This window comes from Gopherus evgoodei, chromosome 7 (genome assembly GCF_007399415.2).
Source record: "Gopherus evgoodei ecotype Sinaloan lineage chromosome 7, rGopEvg1_v1.p, whole genome shotgun sequence".
Classification (NCBI taxonomy): Eukaryota; Metazoa; Chordata; order Testudines; family Testudinidae; genus Gopherus; species Gopherus evgoodei.
In genome coordinates, this window is record NC_044328.1 from 123979549 (window position 1) to 124003119 (window position 23571).

Below are 23571 nucleotides of genomic sequence, written 5' to 3' on the forward strand. Positions count from 1 at the left end.
GGGGGTTCTCAGGCATCAGGAAGGCTGGTCTCATTTCCCTAAGGTTATTTGTCACTCTACCCCCTCCCTTCCCTTTACAGTGTTGCCTTCATTTATCAAAACCCCCCATGACATCACCAGCCGGACAGGAACGACAGCACGGCTGGAATGTGCGGCCAATGGATTCCCCATTCCACAAATTGCTTGGCAGAAGGACGGAGGCACCGACTTCCCAGCAGCCCGAGAGCGCCGCATGCATGTCATGCCAGACGATGATGTCTTCTTCATCATGGATGTGAAGATAGAGGACATGGGCGTTTACAGCTGCACGGCACAGAACTCCGCGGGCTCCGTGCTGGCCAATGCCACCCTGACTGTACTAGGTAAGAAGCTTTGCTTCCTTGGGGATCCGGGCAGTGCAGGCAAAGGAACCATTCTGAGTTTCCAAAATGGGTTTTAGAAGGGAATGCTTGAGTTGTCAGAAGCCATAGACATACTCATGGGACAATGGAGGTGGGGTGACGTCCGTAGGTCATGGGTCTATGAAAGGACCCAGATACCTGAGAAAATGAGTCCTGTTTCTGTTGGAAGTCAGCCGCCTTCTATAGGAGAAACCCGTTAGGCCATGCTGTTTGCCTCCCCTGCTAAGGAGAAATATGCAGAAGGAAACTAAACTCTGCCTCCCTGCCCTACAAGTTATTGGTATGTGACAGTTGTTATTCCTTCTCCAAAGTGGGAAACGATTACCCTGGGGCATGGGTTTCTTGTGTAAGACATGGAAAGAAAACTAAAGCAGAACTACTAATAAAGGCCCAGATTATGCCAGTTAGACATGGGCATGCAGTGGGGCGTCCCTGGGGAAGCTGGCACATGAGACCTGTATCGTTTAGCCAATCTCTAGTACTTTGCTAATTGTGTCTTCAGAAAGGTCTGTTGGTTTGCCGACTCTAGATGATCTGAGTCATCACAAACCCTCTAGTAACTTAATGTCTGTACTTAAACCCCTGTAGAGACACCGTCCTTGATCCATCCACTGGAAGACCACGTAGTGTCTGTAGGTGAAACAGTGGCCCTTCAGTGCAAAGCAACGGGAAGCCCACCTCCACGCATCACCTGGCTGAAAGGCGACCAGCCTCTGGTAGTGACTGACAGGCATCATTTCACCCCTGGCAACCAGCTGCTGATCGTTCGGAATGTTGTGCTGGAGGATGCTGGGAAATACACCTGTGAAATGTCCAATACCCTTGGAACGGAGCGTGCGCACAGCCACGTAAGCATCTTGCAATCCCTTGGCTGCAGGAAGGACAGGATGACAGTGGGGATAATCACCATTGCAGTGGTGTGCAGCATTGTGCTGACATCTTTGGTCTGGGTGTGCATCATCTATCAGACCAGAAAGAAGAGTGAAGAATACAGCGTCACCAACACAGGTAGGCTCCAATCCTGGCTAAGGGCTCTTGGGCCAGCGGAAACCTTTGCGTGCCAGAACATTCTTCTGTGGCTGAACGGCTGCGCCAGCCAGGCATAACTCCTACTTAAAAGGCTTATCTCAGTGATTTGATTCCCCGTATCATCTGCTTCTGCTCAGGAAGCTGCACCCAGCTGCACTAGCTGTCACTTGCTGTTGCAGAATGTTCAGTGCTTTGATTTACGGCTTGCCTGGCTCATCACGTTCTCTCCCATCCAGCTGCAGACAGCCTCTCCTGATTCAGAGCCTGACAGGTTTTCTCTGGCCACTGTCGGAAGCTGTGTTGCAATCTGGGTTAACCCTCCAGGGTTAACCAGGCCTCATTTGTGATAGAGGAAACCCCAGTTTCCACCCTAGGTACTGCCCTTCCACCCGCCCACATATAACTCATGCAGTGAGATACCTCCAGCAGTTCCTTCGGACAAAGTGCAGCATCTTCTAGAGGAAGTTTTCTGGGGCCTAGTGGCTTTCCAAAAATGCCACCCGGGTGCCAAACTCATGGCATTAGGTTGAGAGCTTGAGGATGGGCCCTCCTGAGGTCAGGAGGAATAATCAGTGGAAGCACCGTTTCGGCCTGTTGGACCAGCTTCCTGGACTCTGAGCCAATGCTGCTGAGCACCCCAGTCTGATCCCTTGCTTGGATTTGCTGCCCTCCACTATGTCCCTTTAATCTTCTCAGGAAACAGGTGCAGTACATATGGGGTTTTCAAAGCAATGGCCAAAGGGAAGGTTTGGATGGAATGTTGTTTGCATGCTGTAAATGCAGTCGTTGCTGCAGGACACTGAATTATTTTTTTTAAAACTTGAGACTTGCAGTGCTTCTCTCTTCCCCTTTCTGAGTGGTGTCTGGTCAGTTCGTTACAGGGGCAGTTCTGGAAAAGGAGGGGCTTAGTGCCCAATAGAATTGAGTTTACATTCGACATAGCTTGTGGGAGGGAGGGGGACAGGACTGGCCAGTGGTAGAACCTGCCTCGTGACCCAGGACTAGCCCTGGGGCTGCCGTCTGGGTGAAGGCTGTTTGAAAAACAAGGCCAGTTGCTGTGGTGAAATAGTAAATGTATTAAAACATGGAGATACTCCTCATAAGTTCAAGTAGCAGTAATTTTTAATAGGACACTTACAATGGAGAGAAAGTAGCTGGTTTTTGCTCTCTTCCCCACCGCCCCCCCCAGCCTTTCCGCCCCCCCTAAAATTTTTCTGCCTTTCTGGTTCCTTTCCATAGAATAAAAAATAAACCCAGAGGAGCTGCAGTGTGCAGGATTCAGGGATCCATTTTTCTCTCCCAGAGCATTTGCCTGAACCTGTTTGCTTTGTGCTGGGTGATGAGCAAGCATAACGTTAAGGCAATTACATATTTATTACAGTGGCTGAAGTAAAATCAGGCTGAAACTGACACCCCGAGCAGCAGCCCCCTGGCTGGTTGTTATCGTTCATCTCCAGTTCTGAAGTTTACTTTCGGCCTGGTGTTTTCATGGGGCAGGGCCTGGTACAAAAGGAGTTTGTTGCTACTGAGCCACCGACAACCCTTATTAAAAATTCAGAAAACGACATTTATTATTCTGCACATTCCCCTCTGACTGACAGGAGGAATCCTGGCACGCGTGTCTGAAGAGTCATGGAGACTGTAACTGCTCTGTTTGAGCATAGGAAGCATGCAGGCCGCAGTCTTCTCTATTAACGCAGTTATGAAAGCTGTTAGGTCAGCCTCCTAAATAACGTAGGAGCCCATGGCCCATTTTCAAAAGACCAGGATTATCACAAGTCCCTAGGGATTGGTGATGCCTAAATTTTGAGACAGTCAACTAGTGCCACCTTAAAGGGGCCCTCAGGGGGCGGCTGCTCAGTGTGGTCTGAAGAACCAGGCTGCTTTAAGATGTCACCCAAGAATGTAGACATCCAAAGTCACTGGTACTGATGCTCCTAAGCCGTTTTTGACAGCATAACTCCTTGCATAGAAGTACTGGAGGTTCACATTTGTCTTCACCTTGTTGCAGATGAGACCATTGTACCACCTGATGTGCCAAGCTATCTGTCCTCCCAGGGGACTCTTTCTGACAGACAGGAAGTGGTCGTCAGAGTTGACAGCCAACAGCCTAATGGGCACATAGAGAACAATGGTAGGAATTGGATTCTAACATTTAAAAAGCTGTATCCACTCTTGGTGTGACAAGGGTAACTGAAAACACTAGTGCCCGCTACTCTTCCGCTCTTACTGTGAGCTGTTTGCAAGCTCTGTATGCCTAGCTACTACACTGTACTGGGGACACAGGCAGGGACATGCCTCTCACTTGGCGGATACAGAAGAAACACTTTTCCCAATAATAATATCACTCATGAAAACAGATTCCTTTAGTGACTACTCATTCATCAGGCCTGGGAGGTTTTGCCAATATTGGTCTAGTTCGGTGGCTCCAGAATTACTGGACATAATTCTAATTCTAATTCTAAATTCTAATACAAAATCCATTGGCATTGCCAAACCCTGCCTTCAGGCTTACAAATTAAATGCCATCATCCAACAATATTTTAAAAGAACATGTTGGGTGGAAAGGTTAAATTTCTGGATTAAGATTATCATTAGTCTATAAAACATTTTTTCCTTGAAAAATTGACTCAGAATTATCCACTATTTCCATTGCAGTCCCTTTTACAGTATGATAAATCACTGAATGTTTTGATTGAAAGAGCAGATGGTTGTAATCTTTAGCCAGCTGGTTCTTTTGTTATAGGTATGTGTCAGACTGATGCTGGAAGAGGTCCAGATGTCGAAGCGCCCACTGTAGCTTGTAGACAGCCAAAGCTATGTGTAGGATATAATAAAGACACTTGGAAAACAGAAGACGCAGCTGATGGAATGCTTGTTCCAGATAAGACAGGTACAAAACACATTAATCTGCAAAGACATTTCATGTCAGTACAGATCAGAAATCATTTGAGAGTCAGAGTGTTATTAAGACTGAGAAGAAATGTTGCCTAAAAAAATGCCAAGAGTGATTCTCAGATGCTGATACGGCATTTATATTTTTCTCTTGCTTATTTCTTCATCACAGTAGTTTGAGCTTAAAGAACAGCCAGAAAAGGGCAGACTGTTGACTCTGATCAGCATCACTGCAGCTGATTGGGTGTTTTTAAGCCATTCCTAACATGTAAAAGCTGTTTCAAGCAGAAGGTGTTAGACATTTGCATCAGAGGCATCATAAAGGGACTGTCAACTTGAAAGTAATCACAAGTTCAAAAATCAAGTTACAAGTAGTTTGGGGCACTACCCCTGCTCCTCGGTCTCTTTGCCAGTGTGTGGTTTTCCAATCACATTTTCCTATTTTTAAAAAATCTTCTCTCTCTCATACTGTATGTAAGAGCCACTCAGACAGCACGGGAAACTATCTGATTCTCTAGGGGGAAATGGTGAAACCCAGTTAACTGACCGAGTGCAGATAAAATAAACAGGGGGGAAACAGACTTCCTCCTCTTCCCTATTTCACCTCTAGCCATCTTGGATGTTATTCCTACCAACTATAAGCAAAATATTTTCAGATAGAAATGTGATTTAAATTGACGATGTTCCTTTAAAAACAACGACACTCAAAAGGCAACACACTCCTTTTCAGCAACAGCTACTGCAGAATTCCACCTTCCTCTTCTGCACTGTCTGGTCAGCCATGAAGCAGGAACTAGCCATGGAGGATAAATACATAACACCTATAAGGTGTCTTTCGAGCTGCAATAGAAATAAATGTGTGGAGTGGGCTAGAGGGGCAGAGCCAGTCGTTTCAACTACCGTTAGGGATACTGGGAAATCCAACGTTCTGAAAAAGGCAGGCGTTAACTAGATTTATAGGAAACCAAAGAACAATATATTGTTCAAGTGACTCCTGTGTGGCAGAGGGGTGGTCTGAGATGTCTTATCCTTCTCCAACTTGCATGATGCTGTGATGACGGCTTCAAACTGACTGTACTTAACTTCAGTTATTGCCTTTTTCTCGCCCTCCACAAAGGGTATGGCCTGCCAGTTGTGTGCACTGGCTGCAGCGGAAGTACAGATAGCATGAATCTCAACATTTACCCCAAGGATCTGGAATACTATTCTCAGCCAACTAAGACTATGGATAATGCACAGCAAAATGCATTCAGCAGAAAAGAGCCAAGTAGGAGCAAGAGCAGAGGTAACAATCCTCTTCACCCTCAACAGTGCGTTGGGATTCTCAGCAGTCAGAGAATGGACACCGATAATACTCTGTATCCCAGCAACCATGACAGAATGCCACTGTCATCCTGCATGAATCAGCCACTGCATGTGGACAGACAAGGTACGTGTTTTGCTTGGGTCTCTGTCCCTGTACCATTCAGATTAATGTCCTGTGTCCTCTCATTGGCATGCCTTGCTTTTAGAAAGCTTCAGTAATCTTTATTAAATGTCAGCTGTTCGGTGCTTGGTTTTGAATTATGATGATTTATTATGTGTGTGGTGGTAATGGTGGCATTCTGAGCATCAGCTAATTAAGCATTGTACTATCCTTACTTTCTTACAGGCTCTTCACAACCTTTGGCAAATGCTTCAGAGCATAGTAAGCGTCACTTAAAAGCTTCACCTTCAGAAGACTCAATGAAGCCGCTAAAAGGGACACCTGAAATTTCACCGACATCACTGGATATACAGGGTGAGGCTGAAGCTAAACAAACTCTTCTTTCCAATGGACACCTACCCAAGTTACAGGACTCAACTCATGAGTTTAAGCCACCCATACGATCAATGGACTGAGGGGGGGAGAAACTGCCGTGTGCAAATGAACAAACCTACTATTGACCTTAATTTTTTGCACAGAATACCTAGGCTACTTACTTCTACCTCAACTCTTGAACTGACAGCCTCTCCAAGGAAAAGGAAAACACATGAGGTATGAGAAACAAGCTTGTGTGGGGAACAAACTCCTACTTGAGCGTCACCTGTTTGTACATAGTTTAAAACTTCAAAGAGAAGTATTACTAGTTCAAAAGTTAACTTGCATATGAAGCACATAAATGCAAGGGACAATTGTGTAGAGAAAAGAAAAGTATTTGATACAGTTGTACATAAGAGTTTTCATATTATATATAAATATAGATATATCTTTTACAGAGGCTATTTTAATCTTTAGTGCATGGATAACTGAGTGAAACTTCACAAAGTTTTGGCAATATTGTTTTCAGTATCAGGTTGCTGTTGAATTTTTCAAGAGAGAGAATTCTGGTGCCTTAATGCATAAGCAGACCTTTAAAACCCAGGCTGTTTCAAAGGAATTGTCATGCTTTGCTGTGGAAATTCCTTTAGATCAAGCATTGATTGGGTTAGTTAGCACAAATCCCCTCCCCCCTTGAAATTGATTGCACTTAGCAGGTTTAAACTGAGATCTTAAATTATTTCAAAGAAACGCTAATAGAGTTTATAGGGAGAGCCAAGCAATTACCAAAAAAGAAAAAGTAATACATAGCAACCTGACTTTTTTTCTTCTTTATGGAAGAACTTAAAATTCATTACCCTTCAGAATTGCAAAGGAGCTAAAGGTTAAATATTAGCTGTGATAGTCTGCAAATTACAGCAGACAGCACAGAGGCATAAAGTTGAATTAAACTACTGTGCACACTTGGAAACAGGAAAGCCAAAATCATTGTTAACAACAAAAATACATGCAGGTAAAGGATGGGGTTTTTCTGTTGGGATCTGTCACAGACTTAAAGAAAATGGCCTTGTCTACACCCACAAGTTGTACCATTGTAACTATAGCAGTATACTTAAAGTGGCACAGCCCTTCCCAGTGTGAATGCAGTTAAACTGCTCTAAAAGTAATTCTGTGAACATAGCTTATTCCTGTATGGAAAGGGGAGTAAGCCACACTAGAATCAGACAACTTCATAGAAGTATAACTGCATCCATACTGGGCTTGTAGCTGTATTATTGTCCCAATAATAAAAATCACACCCTTGATTTACCATTATACTGGCTGTGTGCAGACTATGCCTGAGGTACATGACCTATTTTCCCTGGGCTGTCTCTTTGCTGCACATAGATCCCCTGATCTGCAGCACATCCATGTACACACAGACAGTAATTGTTTTCTATCTCCTTGTATGTGAACACTGACTTCAGGCCCAGGATTACCCCTTTGTGCCACAGTTCCAAGCCAGTCGGAAATAGACTGGTTGAGAAGCAAGAGTATGTGTGGGTAGGTGGTCTTGCTGATTTAAAGGGATGAGTATTACGTGTTGGTACAGGGTCTTTAAGTTCATCCATGAATTAAAAAAAAAACCCAGGACAAATGACTCTGTCATTTATAACTTCAATCTGAAGCTTTTTATTTTTCAAACGGCTGCTTCTGTTGGTACCTGTGGATGGATGGATTGGTTTGTTTTCAGTTCTGCTAATACAAGTTTACTAGACTTTGGTGATGACTACTCTGGGGGAAGGTTGGTTGGTTTTTTTCTTTTTCTTAGAAGCAACTAAAGGCCAGTTTCATCAGAGCAGGGTGTGGTGGAAATCCTGCTCACGCCACTACACTAACTCGCTGCGGGTTTCAGAAGTCCGGGCAGTGAGACCTTATCAAGGCCTTGAGTCAGAAAAATACTAAAGACCTTATTACTTTTTTAAATGAGGGCCAATGAGACCCACCCATATTATCCCAAGCTAGTCCCAAATTCCACCTCCAAAGACTGCCACCCTTAATAATCTGATTTCTCAGTCCTTTGAGGGGTGGCCTGAACCACATTTCACTGTAAATTATCACCGACCCTGGCTTTTATGAATAGGGCATAATTTAACCAGCTACCTGTCTAGCCCAGTTTCTAACTGTAGACACATGTGCACTTTGTGGCAGGTGACTAATTATGTTGAGTGCCAACTTTTAACTATTCAGCAAATCAAAAGCAAAAGAGATGCACAATAGTAAATAAATAAACCAACATATATTTTTCTCAGTTCATGGGACAAATACACTTTAGAACTAACTCTGAAAGTGAAAACAACAGTGGGACATACACAAGGAAGATGCAAATGACGTCCTTGACCAATTTTGCTGGCAGAAATGTCATCACCGTTGCATATATTAAGCACATTTGCCACATTAGCATTTGAAAATAATGTATTTTTAATAACGTTAACTGTTTCATGTTGTTACTTCCACTAAATATGTGAATCTGCTGCTTCTGAGAGGCAATGTGAAAGAGGAAGTATTTCTTTTGTGTACAAAGTTATTTATTAGAAATTTGGTACAATATTGTATGTTGAAAAAAATGTTAAATATTGAAGTGTCTAACAAATGGCATTGAAGTGTCTTTAATAAAGGTTCATTTACAATATGACAGCTTTTTTGTTGGGAGTGAGCTTTGCAGAGTTTTAGCTGAAAAAAATAAAACTCAAGCACTTGCTTACACGCTTCTCTGTTTCGAATGAAAATGTTTTAATATCAGGACCCAACCTTTTTGAAACGTCCATTTGTCAAACTGCATTCACTAGACAAAGTTCTGTATGATAGACCAACAATGGGTACTAGAAACATGACCTTGGGTTGGGAGAGTTGGGAATTGTAGCTGAAATACACAGTGAAGAATTCATATGAAGTAAATTTCTAATATAAAAAATATCAGTTGTCTAAAAGTCTTGCAAACACTTCTCCACTGCTCGTCAAAACCAGATGGGCTACATACAGGACAGCTTCAACTACATTTTTGAATCCTTCAACCTACCTTAGTCCCACTCGTAACACCATCACTACCTATGATAGAGGCTTCAGTTTCAGAATTAAGGATGAGCTTAATTTTGTATTTAAAGCAAGTATTCAATCCTTGTTGTGTGGGTGGTGTGGTTTCTTTTACGTGTAGCCTCTCCAAAAATACAGCTCTTGAGAAGAGAGTTCTCTGAAAATATACAATAAAAATTTGGTCTTTAAGGAATGTAGTGTCTAGTGTCAGACAACTTTTTTTTGGCCCTCAATTATGGAATAACAAACTTTTCAAATTTTACATATAGTTAAATCTCAGTTGTATCTTGTGCATAGGCTGTCATTGAAGACCTTTTTTGTTTTTTAAGGATTAATGCTCTCTTTCAGTGATGAAGAATGGGGAAAGTTTCTCCTTCAGCAGGGCATGATGAATAGTGTTCTGCTAGAGAGAATTGAGTTCTACCACGGACTGCCCTCCTCCCTTATAGCTGCCATCGCCAGCTGTGCTCAAGCCACAGATGTCCTCAGTTTGGTACCTTGGGGACTTACTTTGATTCCAATGGCTCGCTGTACAGAGCCAGCCAGTTGCTGAAAGAAGTGCTGGGCCATTACGTGGGATGCTGTCCTAGAAAGTTTATGTGGTGAACAGAGTATAGGTCCTTATGTCAGTGACCACTATCATGCTCCACCTTGGTTGCTTTTTACCTGCAGAGAAAGTAGCCCCATATCAGTCCCCCTCCATTCTTCCACTCAGTGCAGGGTTGCATCATCTGGGGAGGCTGGCATGTACCTGAGATCGGTCCTCAGAAATCAGGGGCCGTAGCAGCATGATCAGTGGCAGGTAAAGGAAAAGAGCTGTACCTGTCTTCGGGCACATAGCAGTACCAATGGGTTTTCATGGGCCTTCATCGTAGACTGTGGTCCACAGCAAGAAGCCTGGCGAGAAGGAAGTGAGACCGACCGACCAGTGGGGAGGTTCCTCCACTGTGAAAGAACTTCCAGTTTCCATTGGGTGCAGTGCGAGAGATGGGCACACAGCAGGAGGGACAATATATGAAGAAACAGTGGTCCAGATTTTTAAAGACATTCAAACTCATTCATGCACTGATCATTACTATGGTTAGTACATGGCACCACTAGAGAACAGGTTAAGCATCTTTGCATAGCCATACCTTAACCTGTTTGGCTATGTTGTATACTTAATCTTAACTCTGAATTGCCTGGGTTTTGAATGCTTGGCTGTGGGCTAGGCACATGTATTTCACTCTAACTTACTGCTATACTCACTCTGTATATTTTAACATTGGCTTGGGCTGGGACTATGGAAGGGGTACATGTGAGCATTGTAATTACAGAAGTCTAGACATCCATCCTTCACTTTGGGTGTAGTAAGACATGTATAATAAGAAAAGGCTGATTCCAGAACTGATGTTTCAAAAGCGCTAAACATGGACCCAAGATAAATTTGAGGCCTGTTGCGACAATAATAAATGCTCTAGTCTCAGCGTACTTGCTGAAAAGCAAACAAAACTCAGGCTCATAAAGAGCTCCGAGCTGGTAGCTAGAGCTCTTTCGAATGAATTCAAAATCCTCTCCTGCACCTGCCCCTTCCTCTCCCCTCCAGAAAAAAGGGCTCAACTGTACAATGGAGAAAAGTACATTGTGTAATGTCATTAACTAGATTGCCCTGACGGGTTGTGCTCCAAGGAGCCTGCAGTATTGTTACAGCATCATGGCAGGGAGGGGAATCAGCCAGCCAGTTTGGGACTAAAATTGCCGTAGGGATGAGTGTGGGCAACCACAGGTAGAAATTCCAGTTTTCAAGAATTAGTCCCTTTTGCTCTGCAAGTTTTCCCCATTTTCTGAGCAAGTGCTAAACTTCCATACCCAGCCTAAAGGCAGCCAGTTTCTCCATGTATTTGTTTAACAGCAAAAGGGTTTTCTTCAGGGAAAAAAACTATGCTGTAGTACAGACCAAGCTGCTGCTGTTACTGCATAGCTTAATTTGGCTCTGTATTAGCTCTATCAATTATATTTGCATATATTTTTATTAGGATGCCTGCCTCACTGCTCAATGCTTCTACAAAACCTTCTTGTGGAAGTGCCTTCAGTTCAACTGAAAGTCATTTCAGGTTCTTAATACAGCTCTTTAAAGGTGTAACTAAGCCAAGTTGCTGCTGTAAATTTGACAAGATTTAATTTTTTTCAAAATCCTGGACTTTCTATTGATGATTTTCATTATGGCCCTATGCATATTCCGCAAACTGATTTTAACTATAGCATCACTATGCTAAAGGAAGAACAGACTAGCATCACCCTTCAGAACTATTACGCTCAATCTGCCATTTCATCGAGAAGAGCCTTGTTTTCTATTTGTCACTTGCATTCTGCAGCCCGACCTCTCCTGTTCTGTGCTTCACTACTACAAATCCAGATCCACTTCAGCTTTTGGTAGGGAAAGAGAAAAAAAGGCAGGAGCTGCATTTCTTTTCATAGGCAACGTTGTTGGACAGGCTACCCATAAAATAATACAGCATTGTACTTTTCCTGGAGAAAGCTGAGTCTAATTAAAAACCCCACACTGATTACCACATAAGAGTACTTGCTATGGACCTGCAGGTATAAACGGTGGGATAAACTTTCAAAATACAGCTCAAATCAGAAACAAATAGGCATTATTTTTCCCCAGCAGTCTCCCAACTAAGAATACTTTCTAGAGTCTTTAAATGCCTGCTGATTGCAGCTATGTCAACTCCTCCAGTGAACTAAAAGCAGCCTCGATGCAGAGGATCAGGTGTGTCTAACTAATGAAAATTCATTTATTCCATTTTTGCTGCTCAAACCATGTTCTTTTGGTTTACAAAACGTTTACCTTGCCCGAGTTCGGATAATGCTGTTTGCAGATGCTGTAATTAGCTGTTTACCCCCACGTTACTTTTTTGGCACAAGTCTCTCTATGACTTCACTGCTTTCCATGCTGGGAAATTTTAAGTTAGGGAAACTGGATTATTGAAGGACTTTTCTTTTAATAGTGAAAATACGAGTTTAGGCTGTTGACCAGCTCCTCGGCCACATAAAGAAGCCTGAGAAGCAGCACGAGTACTTTGATGAGTGTATTCTTTCTGGAGAGCAGCAGATCTTTGGCTCTTTGCTATGATTCACAGGAATCTCTACTCCAGATCAGAGCAGCAAGCGGCGAGTTTTGTCATATGTCCCAAGAAAGATGAATCCTCCCAGACTGATTGCTGTCATTCGAGGGACAACACCTGCAAACAATCTGAAAGAGAAAGGAAAAAATGCTTCATATGTTGTCATGGACTATCAGTGAGAGATGTTACCCTTTTAGTCACTCCACACACAACCTTTTAGCAGGGCTGTATAAACCAACTTTATTTCTTGAGTGTGTTCGTGCAGAAATGCCTCCTCTCTAAGGTACTTATATAGCCTCTATTACTGTCGGATCTGAGCACCTCCCAGTTTCTATTTATCATCAACAACGCTGGGAGGTGGAATCCCCATTTTACAAATGGAGAAACCGACCAAGTGAGGCTAGAGACTCGTCTGCACTGCGCTGAAATGCAGTGGAAGGCGTTGGGAAAGGCAGAATGCAAAGAGATGCGACTAACTGCCCCGCGTGGACAGCACTGGCACAAGCTCAAAGTTACAAGGTGCATCGTTCACATTAACACTGTCCTGTTTGAAAGAGGACGTGGTCATGCGAACTAGGTCCCTTTTAGTTCACGTCAGCTGCGTCCACACGGGGCTGTCACAGCACAACCCTTTGTGCTCTGCAAGTCACATCCCTGTAGTCTACACTGCGCCACCCATAGCCTAGGACCTAGACCCTCAAACATTTAGGTGCTTAACTTCCATTGAGAATCTGGGCCTAAGAGACTTGCCGAAGTTCACACAGGGCAGGCGATTGCACCCAGGTCACCTGATTTCCAGGGTAGCACCCTAAGCTCTGCACCATCCTTACCCTCTACTTCCTTCAAGCACACAAATAATCAGACTTCAGGCAGTTCCCAGCCTGTAATTCGGTGTTTTATAAAAAGAGGCGAGAACAATCAAGATACCAGATCCAGTATCGGTGCTGCTCTCAGCAGGGGACTGGCACAGACAAGAATTGGGAGAACGGTAATAAACTCGCTACACTCACTGCAAAGTAACAAAAACACGAATGATTAACAACTACCCACTCTGTCTAGTAGAAGCATAAGAGCCAAACTCCATTGGGGAAGGGGGTCCCTTTACCTCAGCAAGCAAAGCACCCTGATACACTGCTGAGCAAATGACACTCCTCCAGCTTTTGATTTAAAAAACGGTACCAAGGTAGAGCAGCAACAGGAAGACCAATCACAACACAACCCGATCTCCTTCAACGTAGCCAAAGTAGTTCTGCCTGCTCCTACAGCCCGTCTGTAGCGGGAGCAGCCCTTGGACGAGGTGGGCCATAAATCACTTTATTGGGTTTATGAACCTCAGGACTGACCACTGTACACATGGGCCCTGCTGCACTGTATGGAAGATTTTAAATGGTGGGCAGTTTAAGGCCTATGTCCCTTTAACCCCCTCGTGAGCATGTAAGTACAAGGAATGGGTGATCTTACCCAGTGCACAGTGTGTGTGATGTAAAAGTGACATGCTCCGAGGTGGATTGAAGATAGAGATTCTGCTGTCCCTGGCTTCTGTGGGCTGGACTGCCCAGTAACATTAATCTACCCGAGTCAGAGTTTCAACTATGTAGCTTTTACACCAGTATTGTGAGTAATTCCTGTGCAATGCTGTTATCCTGGAGCATGTCAGATCAGCTGGAAGCAGTGCATATTCCAGGACCCTTTCTCTCTCAGTCCTCACTGCTAGTCAGACACTGTGCTTGGAAAGCCTCCAACCGCACTTGCTTTGGTTTTTGTGATAATGATCTGTGCTCTGGGGCCTGGAGCATACAGGCAGATGGAAACGTTTTATGGCTGCCCCAGCCAGCCATTGGGGCGATTACCATCGTTATAGCTTTGAAAGAGAGTAACTTGTACAAGGCCCATACTGACAAGAGCACTCAAAGGGTAAATCCTGTGGTACAGCATTGTTCTCTAGCTACACATCATCCTTCTCCTGTGGAATTACACCAGCCTATTACTGAAGCACTGCAGACATTTGTTTACAGTATGGTCTGTCACAGCCACAGTTCTTAAATAAGCAAGGCTGGATAACTTTGAGGATGTTAACTAGAAGCTGCATCTCCAACCTCATCTCTTATTGCATACCCCTCAGCTCCACCAGTGATGCTGGCCTCAGCATCCTATTGATTTCCTTCTGCTCTCACATATCTGCCTTTAAACATGTGGCAGTCCCAGGCCTGGCTTACCAAGCTACCAGCTTTTCCTCCACTGCATGGCGGGAGAACAGCTGGTCGCACTGACTCTGGAGATCTGGGTTCTTGTCCCATACTGGCCCGTCAGTTACTCAGCTAACCTGTCTCTGCCCCACTTCCCCTTCTGCAAACGGGATAATCATGCTCACTTTCTTTCACACTTTGTCTATTTAGACTGCAACCTCTTCCGGGCACGGACTGTCTCTCACTACGGGTTTGGACAGCAGGGCCCTGATCTTGGTTGGCGTCTCTAGCCACTACTGTAACATAATGACAACAAAAGATTGGTTAGTGGGCCTAGATCAAAGCCGAGCGTTTTAACTACAAAGAGGTCCAGGCGCAAGTGGCTCCAATGCACTTTCCCAGTCTGCGTGTTAAACTGGTTAGGAGAAAACAAAAGCAGAAATCACATACGGTCAGCTCCTGATTTTCTAAACCCCCCTTATCCAAACCTCTGCATTGGCCGAGTCCTCAGCCTGGCAGACAAGAGAAGATTTGGGTTATGCAGAGGTTTGGATAGTGGAGCAGAGACTCGGGGCAGCGAGCCCCCCGCAGCCCCGCTGCCATGGGAGTGACACCCAACTCCTGCTGGCACCAGGTGCAGGGAAGGCTGCAGCCACAGCAGAGTCCTGGATAGGGGTGAGGGGGGGCGTGTCTCTCTCTGCTCTACCAGGACCACAGCTGCCCACCTGCACCTTGCACCTACAGTAATAACCAGGATGGGGTCAAAGGTGCGAGGGAGCAGAGCCGTGACACCAGAGCTGCAGAGGGCTCCTGCACTGCTGCACCTGCCCTCTCGACTAGCCAAACTCCCGCTTAGCCAACTACAGTCTGCATCCCTAAGGCTTGTCGGATCAGCGGGAGTACCCCATCTGATTTCCAAAGCGAATCATCGCCAGCAGGGGCAGCCAACCTGAGCCTGAGAAGGAGCCAGAATTTACCAATGTACATTGTCAAAGAAAGAGCCATGGTAATACATCAGCAGCCCCACATCAGTGCCCCCACCCCGCTCCCAGTGCCTCCCGCCCGCTGGCAGCCTCACCAACCAGCGCCTCTCCCTCCCTCCTCACACCTCTCACTCGGCTGTTTCATGGCAAGCAGGAGGCTTGGGGTGGGGGCAGGAGGAGTGAGGCCACAGTAGGCTCAGGGGAGGGGTGGAGCCAGGGGTTGCGCAGTGAGCACCCCCCCGAAGCCCAGGACTCAGTGCCTAGACAAGGAGACACATATTAACTTCTGAAGAGCTGCATGTGGTTCTGGAGGCCCGGGTTGGCCATCCCTGTTATAATGCCTGTGTGCTATGGGGGTGCGCTCTGATCCCATGCCGCCTGCCACCCCCAACTTATAGTGCCTCATGCTTCTATTATTCATATTCCCACTAGTCTCATATCTTCCATTCTGAATGCAACTCTTCACTAGTGTTTTTCCAAGCCCTGGAATCTTTATTCCCAAATGCTTGGCCCCTAAAGTCCATCAGAACCGTGAGGCGCTATTTCGGACAGGGATCCTTCTTGTAATGTGAAACAAATCCCCATTTCAATAGAAGATATGAGAGGCCACTGCTTAAAGTAACCCACTGGACAGGCCCCTTTACTCAGAACTACAGGTTAGATCTCTTTCTTTTTCCTAAAGGTGAGCTCTTTAAAGGCTGATGTCTATTCTCTAGTCACATTTGGGATCTCGGTATGGAAGAGTCGTGCGGTTAGGGCCCAACACCGGAAGGAGACAGCAACAGGTACAATAGTGCATGCACTTACTGGGAAACTTCGCTTAGCAGTCGAACTAGGGAGCTAGGATCCCTGGCTTGTAGGCCCTACTGTGCCACCATCTAGGAGGGCAAGCTCAGGCGACTCCTTCCACTTCACTCTTCTTATGGGGAAAACAACACTTGCCAATGTCCCAGCTGGGTTGTAAGGAATCATCGACGGCGGTAAAGTGCGACAAGCTCCTTGGAGAAAAGGTGCTGGAAAAGTGCAAAGCATATGTGCACAAGTCTACCCTAGTGCATGCAGCTCAGAAATTGCTCACCTAAACTCCCATTTGCAAGTGCAAATAACTGTGACTATGTGCACATTGCTCCTTTAATCTCACCCATATTCTATCCATTGAGAAATATCCATTAATGCAGGCCCCCCTCTCTCTCTTTTGGACAGAAAAGGATGTGAATTTGTTGGCATGAAGCACATGGATTTACTAGGTGCAAACCAGGACGTGAGTCCTGCACTCTGGTTTTAATAATGTGGCAAGAGGCAATGCATCTCTCTGTCCCAGAATTCCTTCTCTTCAATTCTGAGATTTACTAGAGAAGCCATAGATCATTTTACATTGCTGCCAGCCAAAAAGCCCGACACTTTTATTGGTTTTGATTAATACATTTATAATTGGCAGCAGGCATGGCCGTCTCTGCATTTATTTTTCCCAGAGCTTTCTTCCTTCTCTCGCAGCTGACACAGTTTGGCCATTTTTGCCTTTTTCTGTTCTCAGGACTGCTTATTATTTTTCTTTCTATTGGGTTTGCAGTGTTGAGGAGAGTTGAGTTACCTTTTGGTTCTGTTGCATCAGTGGCACAATCTGAGGAGAGAGTTTGAATTCTGGTTGTCTAAATGGGCACTTGTGAAACAGGCTTGAAAGAACACAAATTATGTGCAACAGAAAGGGGGGACTTAGACATCGAATAGCAGTGGGGTGCTTAACTGCTATTTGAAAACAGATTCCATGGTCTTCTAAGTATATACAATGCTGTACAGTGCATGAAATTGGCCCACAGACAGGGGACCTAGAAGTGCTGGCTCAATGCATCCTGAGACAACACAAAAGGAACAGTCTGGTGTGGGCATAACAGCTGGAATGCTTCCAGGAATAAGTGTCCAGGAACTTCCTGAAATTTGTTTTGAATTATTTTCCAAATGTGTCAAAAGAATATTGAACTTTTACTAGTTGTGTGACTAGAGATCGGGCGTTGAGGAAAATTATCTGTAACTAGACTGGAGAGTACGTGTCCAGTGTCACGCAGACACAGCACTGATTATTGAGTTGGTTTCTAAACCCGAAAATAGTGAAGAGTAGCACTGGCAAACAGGCTGATCTAGAAGGGTTTGAGAAATGAAGCTAGAGATTTGCATAATGAGTCTTACTGTGGAAGAGGAAAAAACAGCAACACCTGTTGCACCCATCCAGATCTGCATTTGTCCCCAATGTCTAGTTAATGCTCCATGTGGATTTTGCACGTCACTCCAGTAACTACAGACTTAATTAACTCATCGCATATGTATGATGACAATCCCAGAGGCACAACAACACAACTACCAGCTGAGCCACATACACCCACCGGGTGCAGGCGGAATCTAGGATTTACGGTTCCAAAATCACAGGCCTCTCGCATGTGGACTGAGGCAATCTACATTAGCTATAATTATTTTCGGATTTGTATTCTGCATAGGCTATAGCTAGCCACTATTGAATGACTCACTGATTCTCCCACACAAAGAGCACAGCTCAATAGGAACTGACCAGGTATCCATGCAAATCAATACTAATTTACACGCCTGTGGCATCTTTTGTCCAAGGATCTCAAAGCGTTCTATAAACACGAATGAACAAGTCCTCACAACTCCACCGTATGGCCAGGAAGCATTGTTCCCATTCTTACAGATGTGTAAACTGAGGCCCAAGGAGGCCAGGTGACTCACCCAGCATCACACAACAAGTGCCTTCCAAAGCTGAGCGGAAACACAAGGCTTTCTGACTTGGGCCTTATATACTTGACCATGATGTGTTCTTATGAGCTAAGCATGTCCTGCTGCCACATTGCTGCAACTGATATTCTTGCCTATTAGGTGGCTAATTATTTTGGGAGACAGAGCTGTGCAGAAGGCTGCACAGTCTTGAGCTGATCAGACTGATGCTCTGAGCTCTGTGGCTATTCCGATTTTTTAAAAAAAATATGCATTTTTACTAGGGAAATGATTTAGTTGGGGACTGGTCCTGCTTTGAGCAGGGGGTTGGACTAGATGACCACCTGAGGTCCCTTCCAGCCCTGATATTCTATGAGTCTATGCAATCCAGGTGGGTGTTTTGTTGTTCTTCAATGCACAACATTTACTCATGTACTTTAGAGTCAGGAAACGCTGCTTCCACACACACTATTACACACACACATTACAAAGGTACATATGTAATTAATGTGTTATCCAACGGAAATGCTCTGCCATGGATGTCCTATGTCGCCTCAGGCAAGCCCCGTAGCCTCTCTCTGATAACCTGTTTTCCCACTGATACTATTTGCCGAAGTGCCAGGGTGCTGTGAGGCTTAACCTAGTCATGTCTCGCACGCCTGAGCAATTCCCCACTGAGAGAGGCGAGAGGCCTAACGGGTTAGCCCATGACAGATGTCCTCATTCTATGAAACCCCATGTGTAGAAACCTGAGTGAGGCTGGAGAAAGGAAGAACAAGCCGTGGGGTGCACATTTCATAGCCACTTCCCTCCGTTTTCCTGCCCTCTGTATTTCAGCACATTGAAGCATTTTTCTGGGGCTCTGGGCCTGTTTCCTGCTGGGCAATGCTATGTGGATGGACTGGGAGTTGCTGATTTATAGCCTTACACGGCGCCACGCAGTGACTGAAATGCAGAATTGCAGCACCCCATGGAGAGGAAGGGAAACACCTGCAAATCCCAGCTCAAGTTTCTTGGCTTTTAGCTTCCTCTGCTTTCTTGGCTGACCTCTAGAGACGGATGCTGTTGGTGTCCCGTCCTCCCGCTATGCTCCTGCTGGGGAAAGAGGGTAAGAAGGGGCCAAGGTGATGTTACACAAAGAAAGTTCCTGGGTAACTGTAGGAGGATTGGCTGGCACTGTAGGGAGTTGCCTGCACCAGGCTGGCCTGGCTCTTAGGAAGGGGTAATAGATTCATAGATTATTATTGGTTAATATTTGTAATGCAGTCGCTCCTACAGGCTCCGTTGTGTCAGATGCTGTACACACATATACCTGAATGATTGCTACTTGGCCTTGTGAATGGTGAGTCAATGCATAGTTTTTTTACAGTGCATTACGCGCGTGCACACACACACACACACACACACACATCTGTCTCATAGATATTCTCTCACAAGACAGTCCTTACCCAGGTAGCCCTTGTGACCTCCAGACACTGTGCAGGGCAGAGAGTACATTCCCACTGGCATTGCTGGAACCAGCCTGTATCACAAGAACAGAGAGATCATAATTCAATCAATCACCAGTTGGATCCAGTTATTTATCAAGCTACTGATCCATTTACACTGTGAAACAGAGCAATGGGACTATACAGTTCTGAACAAAACCCAGCTCTCACGACTTTGTCACATGCTTTAACCAACACGCCATGCACCCTCCTTGATACATGTCTGCTGAACGAGACTGCACTATGTACAAACACACACACACAAAGATGCAAAGCACACTCTTTACACAACGTGATGCGTGTCTATAACACAGCACCAGTCATCAGATGAGATGCAAACGGCCAGTGAGAAATAGCTGATTACTCTACTCAGGGACATGGCTGATGGAGAGAATTGACCCATATGGGGTGACTCTGACTCCATCAGCGCAGCTCCTTAAAGGATAACAATGTATCGCAACAGTGGGTACCAGCTGCTTGCATTTTAACCGTCCCACAATCTAGGCCTGCTCGGGACTAGGCTAGATGACTCGTTCATTAAAACAACAGTGGCACACCTACATTAGCACTCCTGCTTTTGCCATCACTGGCAGAGGTGCAGCAATGGTTTGAAATTCTAAGTAAAAGTCTGGCGTCGAGCCTGCCTACGGAGAGCAACGCAAACAATCCCCTGTTGTTATAAAAACTCACAGAGGAATCAGTCCCTGTCTGGATTTTTAATTGAGGGAGTTTGACCCTATAAAGAACTTGTCATTAAGACTTCTGCATTAAGCACTGGCAGTCTAGAGTTCAGCGTATCCCCAGGACAACCTAGCACAAAGCACAGTGACGTCTTAGATGGATCCTTTGGGAGACATGAGGAGGGAGGTGAAAGAACAAGAATAGCAATTACAGGGCAAAGTAAAGCAACACCAGTTTTATCCATGCATGTAACACACATTCACATCAGTTCCTGGATTAAACTACAAGAACAGAAGTCACTAGTGATAGGTGTGGTGCTACATTTCATGCCAGTGCTACCATGCAGAAGTGTTGGCACTGCGGCCCACGCACCTGTCCATTTGCTCAGCGTTCTTCCATCTCTTACCTTTGCCAACATAATTCTTGTCTTTGCTACATCTAGAGGTGTGGTGACCGCAGCTGCAAATCCACCTGAGCATATTAAAAAACCAAATACAAGTGAGGCATTGTTTGCAGAACATGTATGCCACCCCATCGATAATTCCCACCATTTCATTATTCATGCTTACAGCCTGGTCCTCAGTTCAAAATCAGGAGACGTTTGCAATATCGGTAAATAGAGTTTATTATTTTGGATCTACAGAAAAATAATTTAATATTAATTATTATTTTTATTATTATTGTTTTTACTCTATTATGGTAGCACCCAGGAACCCTAACTGACACTGGAGTTCCATTGTGCAAGGTGCTGTACATATATATAGTAAGAGACAGTCCCTGACCCAAAGAGCTGATAAGATAACAGTTTCTATTTTAAACCTCTACGTATTGTAAAGCAAATGAAATTGCTCACTCATGCACACAGAAAGGAAATAAGCACAGCATTTTTTGCTCTATCTTTTGAGTGTGAAATTCTGACTAGACAGATGAACTATACTAGATAGGTAGATATATTGTTATTGATTTGTATTACGGTGGCAGCTAAGAGCACCAGCCGTGGGTAAGGACTTAATTGTGTGGGGTGCTGTGCAGATTTAGCTAAAGTAGTGTGGATGAAAAGGTGCTACACTCCATAAATAGGCAAATATGGTGATTAGTGATGTCCACAAGACACTCAATCTGGAATTCCATATCCAGGGAATTTGGATCTGGAATTACCCTGTTAAAAGAAGCAGGTGTCTTGGAGCAGTTGGATGGGCCCTACTGATAATACAGTAGAACCTCGGAGTTATGAGTTACAAACTGACCAGTCAACCACACACCTCATTTGGAACCAGAAGCCCGCAATCAGGCAGCAGCAGAGACCCCTCCCCCACTCAAAAAAAAAAAAAAAAAAAAAAGAAAAGAAAAAGCAAATACAGTACAGTACAGTGTTAAATGTAAACTACTAAAAAAAATAAAGGAAAAGCAGCATTTTTCTTCTGTATGGTAAAGTTTCAAAGCTGTATTAAGTCCATGTTCAGCTGTAACCTTTCGAAAGAACAACCAGAACGTCTTGTTCAGAGTTATGAACATTTCAGAGGTACAAACAACCCTCATACCCAAAGTGTTCATAACTCTAAGGTTCTCCTGTAATCTCTCTCACAATACAGGCAAATGCTACTTCAGAAAGAAACAAAATGGAGTAGTCCCAACACCTGACAGCCCAATCTGTTTGTGACTAGGGGAACTCTGCAAAGTGATCAATTATCCAAGCTCTCGAAACTCCCCTCCCTTCCAGGTTAAATATTTTTCCACTACAAAGTGTTTTCTTCTTCTTCTGACTCCCCTGCCTCCCTGCTCCAGCACCATCGTGACAAGCATCCTCTCCTTTCAAAGCGTTTCCATCCTCCCTGTCCTCGCCATTCTCAGAGCACATTACTTTCACTCAGAAAGGCTGGCCCAGCTCTGACTTCCTTGGTAATAATCAGTCATCAAGGATTGTGCAGGGACAATGCAACCGGCTTGCTCTGCCCTCCCAAGAAACAACCAGCCTCTAGAAGACTAAGATCCCAGTTCTGATCTTGCTTACACTGGTGTAAATCAGCAGTAATTCCACTGAAGTCAAGGGAGTGACATCATGCTAAAGCTACACAATTGTAGAATTGGATCCCAAAGAACAGACAGGGCCTAACAGCCACGCCACCCCCTCCCCCCCAACCCAAACACACACACACAATTTTAATTCAGTGACTACAGCCTCTGCCTCTTTCACTCTCCAGGGGCTATTCTATTCTGTTCTCTACAGATTCTTATACCAACCTCATTAGCGTATGAGCCCCTTACAATCCCTCTAAGCAACCCCTTCAACCATTCTCTTTATTTCCCCCTCTAAATTTAACTCTCATCTCTCACTCTTTCACCCCCAGCCACAATATTTTAACTCAAAGGAGTAGTTCAAACACAGCTAGAGATGGATCAAAATAAATATTTACTGTTTGTTAACAGTGCAATATTCAGGACAGAGAGAGGAGATGTACTGAATTTTGGGTGGGGGAAAAGAATGTTCCTGGCGGGCTGCGCAGATGCCCCGTGGAGGCTGAAGTAGTTGGTACGGGACACATATTGACCCTTCTTACTGAGAGCATGGGAGATCCAAGAGCTGCTGCTCTTCTCTGATTGCACCATTACTTTAGTCTCTAGCTCTAAGAGCTCCATGCTGCATAAGGTGCAGATCTCGTGAACAGCCTGCCTCTCATCCAGTCTTCCTCTCTGTGTGGATTAACCACACCATTCCCATTGCTCAGGGGTCCTAGGTGAGCGTGGAGGTGGGTTTGCACCTTCCTGTGGACATTGCCCATGAATCACAAAGGAGATACAGAGGCTATATCCTTGCCTTTACATATGCACTAGTCACTAAAACAGAGGAACCAGATCCAGTAACATGAACGTGAACTTGACAGAACAAGGAGTACTGGTCTCAAGTTGCAGCGGGGGAGGTTTAGGTTGGATATTAGGAAAAACTTTTCCACTAGAAGGGTGGTGAAGCACTGGAATGGGTTACCTAGGGAGGTGGTGGAATCTCTTCCTTGGAGGTTTTTAAGGTCAGACTTGACAAAGCCCTGGTTGGGATGATTTAGTTGGTATTGGTCCTGCTTTGAACAGGGGGTTGGACTAGATAACCTCCTGAGGTCCCTTTCAACCCTGATATTCTATGAACTCTATGAACTCAAAGAAAAGAAAAATCTTATTTTCTGGGGTTTGTATAAACCCAGTGTATGGAATATAGATAAATTGATCTCAG

The 23571-nt window shown here is 44.7% G+C and overlaps 2 protein-coding genes across 7 annotated transcripts in view; one reads left to right on the forward strand and one right to left on the reverse strand.

Moving 5' to 3' along the window:
- LRIG1 (leucine rich repeats and immunoglobulin like domains 1) overlaps positions 1–8776 on the forward strand; it is a 143597-nt gene extending 134821 nt beyond the window's left edge. Inside the window, exons 14-19 of one of the 2 annotated variants that reach the window (XM_030568724.1) lie at positions 81–362; positions 990–1409; positions 3442–3564; positions 4159–4323; positions 5443–5754; positions 5977–8776. In XM_030568724.1, the coding sequence (XP_030424584.1) occupies positions 81–362; positions 990–1409; positions 3442–3564; positions 4159–4323; positions 5443–5754; positions 5977–6206 (1532 nt within the window). In that variant the 3' untranslated portion in view covers positions 6207–8776. The remainder of the gene's footprint in view (positions 1–80; positions 363–989; positions 1410–3441; positions 3565–4158; positions 4324–5442; positions 5755–5976) is intronic. The other variant, XM_030568725.1, reaches the window with a different exon arrangement.
- Positions 8369–23571, reverse strand: part of SLC25A26 (solute carrier family 25 member 26) — a 141748-nt gene continuing 126545 nt past the window's right edge. For all 5 annotated transcript variants that reach the window (XM_030568728.1, XM_030568729.1, XM_030568726.1 and 2 more), the window contains 3 exons: positions 20755–20819; positions 19629–19702; positions 8369–12415 (listed from right to left, as the gene is read on the reverse strand). In XM_030568728.1, coding sequence (XP_030424588.1) covers positions 12319–12415; positions 19629–19702; positions 20755–20819 — 236 coding nt within the window. In that variant the 3' untranslated portion in view covers positions 8369–12318. The remainder of the gene's footprint in view (positions 12416–19628; positions 19703–20754; positions 20820–23571) is intronic.